At 47.9% G+C, this 8,815-nt stretch overlaps 1 protein-coding gene across 1 annotated transcript in view; it reads left to right on the forward strand.

Annotated features, from left to right (window-relative positions):
* Window positions 1–7,527, forward strand: part of LOC308320470 (ras-related protein Rab-3A-like) — a 26,929-nt gene extending 19,402 nt beyond the window's left edge. The window contains exons 3-5 of the mRNA XM_080770897.1: window positions 5,880–5,998; window positions 6,803–6,927; window positions 7,229–7,527. Coding sequence (XP_080627023.1) covers window positions 5,880–5,998; window positions 6,803–6,927; window positions 7,229–7,431 — 447 coding nt within the window. The 3' untranslated portion in view covers window positions 7,432–7,527. The remainder of the gene's footprint in view (window positions 1–5,879; window positions 5,999–6,802; window positions 6,928–7,228) is intronic.
* Window positions 7,528–8,815: the final 1,288 nt, after the last annotated feature.

The raw sequence follows: 8,815 nt of genomic DNA on the forward strand, positions 1-8,815 counted from the left end.
ACAGGTCTGGGTGAGAGACTAGAGGATAGAACTACAGGTCTGTAAGAGACTAGAGGATAGAACTACAGGTCTGTGACTAGAGGATAGAACTACAGGTCTGGGACTAGAGGATAGAACTACAGGTCTGTAAGAGACTAGAGGATAGAACTACAGGTCTGTGACTAGAGGATAGAACTACAGGTCTGGGACTAGAGGATAGAACTACAGGTCTGTGACTAGAGGATAGAACTACTTATCTGTGACTAGAGGATAGAACTACAGGTCTGTGACTAGAGGATAGAACTACATATCTGTGACTAGAGGATAGAACTACATATCTGTGAATAGAGGATAGAACTACAGATCTGTGACTAGAGGATAGAACTACAGATCTGTGACTAGAGGATAGAACTACAGATCTGTAAGAGACTAGAGGATAGAACTACAGGTCTGTAAGAGACTAGAGGATAGAACTACAGGTCTGGGTGATAGACTAGAGGATAGAACTACAGGTCTGGGTGAGAGACTAGATGATAGAACTACAGGTCTGTAAGAGACTAGACTAGAGACTATAAAATCTGTAGTTCTATCCTCTAGTCACTAGAGGATAGAACTACAGATTTTCAGCATGATTACGACGGCATCAAGGCCCGCCAAAAATACATATTGTTCGACTAAATCAACTGCAGATTTATAGTCGACTGAAACTAGACTTTCACTAAGACATTCCAGGTGACTAAAATGTGACTAAAACTAAATGAAAACAATTCAAGAGTCATAGGGCTGTATTTTGCGTGTCTTAAGTACCAGGTCTTATTCCCTAACTTGAGTAAACTAAAGACCTGGAGGTGTGATCAATGCCATTTGGCCACTCAGAATAGCCAAATGGCATTGATCACGCCTCCAGGTCTTTAGTTTACTCAAGTTATAGGGAATAAGACCTGGTACTTAAGACACGCAAAACACAGCCCTATAGGACTAAGACTAAAACACTGGGTTTAGTTAGAGGTCCCCGGGTGGATTCCACGCCCTCTGCAATGTGTCAAAGTGTCCCTGAGCAAGACAATTAACCCCTACCTTCCATCCTGGTCAACCACACACACACTGCAGCAGAGATATGCAGATCCCTGTGTGTGTGTGTGTGTGTGTGTGTGTGTGTGTGTGTGTGTGTGTTTGTGCGTACGTGCGCGTGCATGCGTGCGTGCGGTGCGTGCGTGCGTTAGTCGTAGTAATGGGGGAGGGGGGAGGTGTCGAGTCATCGTCCTCCCTGCGCTGTGATTGGCCGGTTCTGTTCCTCACCAGAGGCAGGCCTGAGAAAGGCTGACAACAGCTCTCTCTCTCTCACATACGCACGCACGCACGCACGCACGCACGCACGCACGCACGCACGCACGCACGCACGCACGCACGCACGCACGCACGCACACACACACACACACACACACACACACACACACACACACACACACACACACACACACACACACACACACACACACACACACACACACACGTGCTGCTGTTCCCTTCCCCCACCTCTGTGACTGTATGCATGATGCTAGACTAATACTGTGGTCTGTACTGTGGTCTGTACTGTGGTCTGTACTGTGGTCTGTACTGTGGTCTGTACTGTGGTCTGTACTGTGGTCTGTACTGTAGGTACTGCGTTCCTTGCTTCACGTTTGCCCTCAACATTGTCTCTCAAGGCTAAAAGTATAGCCTCATGACTCATAACTGGCATATTTAGGAGTAAATATTAAAAGGAATAATGGGGGCGGGGCCTGTCACGTCTCTTTCTCCTCAAGGAAGTCGTCAATATTCTCCGTGAAATGTGACCACTCTCCCCGATGACCTCACAACATGTGTCCTCTCTGAGACAATGTACACGCACACACGTGTCCTCTGAGACACACTGTCCCTGAGACAATGTACACGCACACACGTGTCCTCTGAGACACACTGTCCCTGAGACAATGTACACACACACACGTGTCCTCTGAGACACACTGTCCCTGAGACAATGTACACACACACACACACGTGTCCTCTGAGACACACTGTCCCTGAGATAATGTACACACACACACGTGTCCTCTGAGACACACTGTCCCTGAGATAATGTACACACACGTGTCCTCTGAGACACACTGTCCCTGAGACAATGTACACACACGTGTCCTCTGAGACACACTGTCCCTGAGACAATGTACACACACACACACGTGTCCTCTGAGACACACTGTCCCTGAGATAATGTACACACACACACGTGTCCTCTGAGACACACTGTCCCTGAGATAATGTACACACACGTGTCCTCTGAGACACACTGTCCCTGAGACAATGTACACACACACACGTGTCCTCTGAGACACACTGTCCCTGAGACAATGTACACACACACACACGTGTCCTCTGAGACACACTGTCCCTGAGACAATGTACACACGCACGTGTCCTCTGAGACACACTGTCCCTGAGACAATGTACACACACGTGTCCTCTGAGACACACTGTCCCTGAGACAATGTACACACACACACGTGTCCTCTGAGACACACTGTCCCTGAGACAATGTACACACGCACGTGTCCTCTGAGACACACTGTCCCTGAGACAATGTACACACACACGTGTCCTCTGAGACACACTGTCCCTGAGACAATGTACACACACACACGTGTCCTCTGAGACACACTGTCCCTGAGACAATGTACACACACACGTGTCCTCTGAGACACACTGTCCCTGAGACAATGTACACGCACATGTCCTCTGAGACACACTGTCCCTGGTGACCGGATGGACGCACACACGCACACACGCAACGCACGCAACACACGCAACGCACGCACGCACGCAAAACACTCCACGCACGCACGCACGGTCGCACGCACGGTCGCACGCACGGTCGCACACACACACACACGCACACACACAGGTCTATCCTCTGAGACAGACCAGTGTGTGAAGCACTTCAATCATGATCACCACTCAGATGTTGACGTGGATTCATTACTTTTTATGAGCAGCGCGGTTCCTGTTCCAATCTGAGAACTCTATAATAGAGGCTGGAAATCCACGCCTCCCGAAATCCACGCCAAGGAAGGAAGGAAGCTGGCATGTTTCCGTTCACGATAAAATATATTTCAAAATATCTTTAACGTTTAGTTTATTTCTGCTGTTTGGGGACGTGTGGAGCGTTGTTGGCTCGGCGTTGTTAACGACGGTACTTCCAGCGTCCCTGATCTGAGCAATATTCGATATATTCGATCAGACTTGCACGATATCACAGTTAAGTTAACCCATTCTGGGCGGGAACCCCTTTTTTTTGTTTTTTAAGCATTATGTTATACTCCCTAGAACAACATATATTCAGATGGGGGGTCCCTGGAACAACATATATTCAGATGGGGGGTCCCTGGAACAACATATATTCAGATGGGGGTCCCTGGAACAACATATATTCAGATGGGGGGTCCCTGGAACAACATATATTCAGATGGGGGGTCCCTGGAACAACATATATTCAGATGGGGGTCCCTAGAACAACATATATTCAGATGGGGGGTCCCTAGAACAACATATATTCAGATGGGGGGTCCCTGGAACAACATATATTCAGATGGGGGGTCCCTGGAACAACATATATTCAGATGGGGGGTCCCTAGAACAACATATATTCAGATGGGGGTCCCTAGAACAACATATATTCAGATGGGGGGTCCCTAGAACAACATATATTCAGATGGGGGGTCCCTGGAACAACATATATTCAGATGGGGGGTCCCTGGAACAACATATATTCAGATGGGGGGTCCCTGGAACAACATATATTCAGATGGGGGTCGGCGGCCGAGAACATATATTTCTGGGGGTCCTTGAGATGAAAATGTTTGAGAACGACTGACATAGAAACATACTGTAGAGAACGACTGACATAGAAACATACTGGAGAACGACTGACATAGAAACATACTGTAGAGAACGACTGACATAGAAACATACTGTAGAGAACGACTGACATAGAAACATACTGGAGAACGACTGACATAGAAACATACTGTAGAGAAACTGTCAGGATTCAGAAGACATTCGGTGGAAGTTAAATTAATTAGGGGTGGGACGATAATATGGGTCACCGTACAGTGTTGGGTGTCATCAGGAAGGCTTTCATTCCCTGAGCATTCATTAGACCGCCCAGGAGGATGTAACTCAACCTGAGAGACAGAGAGAGAGAGAGAGAGAGAGAGAGAGAGAGAGAGAGAGAGAGAGAGAGAGAGAGAGAGAGAGAGAGACAGAGATAGAGAGAGGGAGAGACAGAGATAGAGAGAGGGAGAGAGAGAGAGAGGGAGAGAGAGAGAGAGAGAGAGAGAGAGAGAGAGAGAGAGAGAGAGAGACAGAGATAGAGAGAGGGAGAGACAGAGATAGAGAGAGGGAGAGAGAGAGAGAGCGAGAGAGAGAGAGAGAGACACATGGCTGTCAGGGTAACAGTGATGCAGTAGTGATGGACAGGCATCTGTTGCTGCATGCGTGTGTGTGTGCGTGCGTGTGTGCGTGCATGCGTGTATGTGTGTGCATGTGTGCGTGCGTGCGTGTGTGTGTGTGTGTGTGTGTGTGCGTGCGTGTGTGCGTGCGTGCGTGTGTGTGTGTGTGCGTGCGTGCGTGCGTGTGTGCGTGTGTGTTTGTAGGTCAGTTATTCGGGGAATAAATTGTGCAATGAAGGAGAAGGCCTGTGTGTCTCAGGGACAGTGGCCTGTTTGTTTCACATCTCATCCCAGAGGCGACACCTTGTGGCCAGGGGAGGTATTGCACCTATATGAGGTTTCAGGCATTGTGACTTATAGAGTGAACGTTTTAAATCAGTGGTTCTCATAGAACCCCTTTCCCCACCGGTCGGTTCCCAGTGGGAACCGGTTCAGTTATTTTCCACCGGTCGGTTCCCAATGGGAACCGGTTCAGTTCTGAAATTGGTTCCGAGTTCCGAAATTGGTGGGAAAAACTATAGACCTATATTAAATTGTTTATAGGCTCAATACAAGTACATTAATTCATGATAACCTTCCACAGTAGTAGCTTCGTGTAAGTACTCAACTGGGGAAGTTTCATCGTGATAACAATCTAATATAGGTATGGTTTTGCTACACTCCAATTAATAATTCCAACGTTCCAATTTTTGAGCTCTGTCTCATGGACTAAGAACCAAAAGAACTGAACCGGTTCTTTGGGATCCAACCGGTGGAAAAGTTAACCTGACGCTGCCAGATCCAAGAAGCTTGCTACACAAATTTGTTTTTTTTTCACAGCTTATTGGGATCTGGGATCTCGGAAGCAAACTCGATGACGGGGCTGTTCCTTTTTTTCAAGATACTTGGTAGATGATTGGATGGGACCGTCTGTCTATCACCGTGTGGGCGTGCAAACACAACCAATCATATTGACGTGTCTATATAGCGTCACATCCGGTTTCGCACATGTCCCGCCCTTAGCTCACGCTGATTGGTTCGAACCACGAGTGGTTCGGCGTTAGCTCAACTCCCTGAGAGATCCCAGATGGGATGCTGTGTTGGGGAACATGGTTACCCCAACAGCCCCCAGCTGGCAGAGTCAGGTTATGGAAAAGGGGCATGACTGTGGTCTGAGGAGCGCTACAGAACCATCACCACAGCTGTGTGTGTGTGTATTAATAACGTGTTTACGTGTATTAATAACGTGTTTACGTGCATTAACAGGACACAGCGGGTCAGGAGCGCTACAGGACCATCACCACAGCTGTGTGTGTGTGTGTATTAATAACGTGTTTACGTGCATTAACAGGACACGGCGGGTCAGGAGCGCTACAGGACCATCACCACAGCTGTGTGTGTGTGTATTAATAACGTGTTTACGTGCATTAACAGGACACGGCGGGTCAGGAGCGCTACAGGACCATCACCACAGCGTATTACAGAGGAGCGATGGGCTTCATACTCATGTATGACATCACCAACGAGGAGTCATTCAACGCCGTGCAGGACTGGTACGTGATTGGTCCTCGCTCGCACGCCTCATAAGTTGACCTGTCACTAATAAAACAGACAGACAGACAGACAGACAGACAGACAGACAGACAGACAGACAGACAGCAGTAGCTCCACACCAGTGTTGTTTTGTCTTGAATAAGTTTTCATTTACTTTTAGTCACATTTTAGTCACCAAGGAATGCTTTAGTGTTAGTCTAGTTTTAGTCGACTAAATATCATGAGATTTTGAGTCAATTTAAATCTACAGTTGATTTAGTCGAAACAAAATGTGTTTATTCGGCGGGCCTTGATGCCGTCGTAATGACAGTTCTTTTTCACTGATCTACAAGTAGTGAGCTTGTAGATCTGCTATTTTCAGCATGCTACCAAGTGTAAAATGACTTATACTGGATCTCTTGTCCACTAGTCCTAGTCCTATCATTTTAGTCTAGTTTTTATTTGTTGACGAAATTGGTCAGTATATTTAGTCTTAGTTTTCGTCAGAGGAAACAGTAGTTCTAGTCGACTAAAACAACACTGCTCCATACTCTGACAAAGAAACGTATTTGCAGACGAGCTTTTTTCACTGACGAAAACTAAATGAAAACTAAGCTATGACGACTAAAACTAGACTGGCGCTAAAACATTCCAGGTGACTAAAATGTGACTAAATGAAAACTATTCAAGTGACTATATTGACTAAATACTCAAATCTGAATTTTGCTGTCAAAATCAACACAGAGAGAGCGACTGTCTTCCAAAGCAGAATATCACTGGATTGGTGTTATTTTAAGACTATACTGTGCGTGCGTCTCTCCAAGGTCGACCCAGATCAAGACGTATTCGTGGGACAACGCTCAGGTTCTGCTCGTGGGGAACAAGTGTGACATGGAGGACGAGAGGGTGGTGGGGGGGGAGAGAGGACGACAGCTGTCCGAACACCTGGGTGAGCACACACACACACACACACGCACACACACACGCACACGCACGCACACACGCACACACGCACACACACAAACACACACACGCACGCACACACACACGCAAGCACGCACACGCACACACACGCACGAACGCACGCCCAAGCACACGCACACACGCACACCGTACTGACCACGCCCTTCTCCAGGGACGTGCACACATAGACATCAAAGGGGGCTTCAGCCCCTGCCCCCTCTAACACTCTCTGCCTGCCCCCCCCCCCACCCCTAACCCCTCCCCCTCCCCCCCCCTCCCCCCCCCAGGCTTCCAGTTCTTCGAGGCGAGCGCCAAGGACAACATCAACGTGAAGCAGACGTTCGAGCGGCTGGTGGACGTGATCTGTGAGAAGATGTCGGAGAGCCTGGAGGCCGGGGACCCCGCGGTGACCGGGGCCAAGCAGGGGCCCCAACTCACCGCCGAGCAGCCCGCCGCGGGGGGGGGGCCCGCGCAGGACTGTGCATGCTAGGGGGGCCCCTAACCCCCGCCCCGTTTAATCCCCTTTTGTCCTTTTTGATTGGTTTTCCTCCATGTCGTCTGATGGTCTTCTACTGGCTCCTCCTCCTCCTCCTCCCTCTGAACCAATGGCCTTCCTTCCTTCCCCAAATCCAAGCGTTTATCACAGTGGTTCCCAAGGACCCCAAGGACCCCACATGGACACTAATCAGCCCCCGCGGACCCCCCTTTGAAAAGATATGCCAGGGACCCCCATGATAGATTTTATTTTTTTATTTTTTTATTTTTTTCACAGCTCTAGCAGTGATTCTCAACCCGTTTAATTTCAAGGACCCCCAGTTTGACATGCATTAGGCTGTACGGACCCCCCATTTAATGGCATATCTATATCTCTGCAGGGACCCCCAATTTATATTATTGTAAAATCCATCATTCCTTTTGTACACTCTCAAGAGTTAGAGAGACCAATAAGGGTCCATTTGGTTCCAAACTGGTGGGGGACCCCATGGAACTCCCTCAAGGACCCCAGGGGGTCCCCGGACCCCCTGGAACTCCCTCAAGGACCCCTGGGGGTCCCCGGACCCCACTTTGGGAACCACTGGTTTATCATACTTTGCATTCAAATTTTTGCATACAAATATATGTTAATGACGTTTAGAAGATTTAGAACACTTTCCTGGGGGTCTTTATGTGTGTAATATGTGGTTTTAGATACTTGTGAGCCCTAGTGTCTCTGATGTCATGGACACTGGGCTCACTTCCTTCCTGGACTACATGTTGTCTCAGTAAGACAGGCCCCTCCCCCCCACCCCCTATCCACAAGGAGGAGCAGTGCACCAAAGCATTGTGGGAATTGGGCTACCATCTAAAGCATCTAAACCCACATGATATTACACACACAAAGACCGCCAGGAAAGTGTTCTAAATCTTCTAAACGTCAAGTGTCCCTTTAGCGGCTAAAGGGTGTAGCGCCAGCCCCACCCCCCTAAAAGCAATGCTTCAGCCCCGTTTCTGTGTTGGTCACATGGTGGTCATATGGTGGAATTTGATTGGCTGACTTAAAGGCTGTTATACATAACCCAGGGTGTGCATGTGTGATATCCTTGTTGTTGTTGTTGTTGTTGTCGGGCAGAAACCTCTTAACTCCATATTTTTTTATTAAATTAAATTAAATGTATTTTTTGTAAATTAACGTCACACTGAGCAGTAACAGTTTTATTGGACATATTTTAACGAGGTTTCCACCCGAAAGAAACGATTATGAATTATTGTCGGTATAGGAAAACTCATAACTCATAACTGTTTCTCTCCATAAATCAGTGCTATTGAACACCCTTTAGGTCTGTGTGTTGTTTCGAAAATATTGAACCAACGGAAAGTAGTAAAAAGTGCTTAGG

The sequence above is a fragment of the Protomyctophum bolini genome (genome assembly GCF_963924005.1).
Source record: "Protomyctophum bolini genome assembly, chromosome: 8".
Taxonomy (NCBI): Eukaryota; Metazoa; Chordata; class Actinopteri; order Myctophiformes; family Myctophidae; genus Protomyctophum; species Protomyctophum bolini.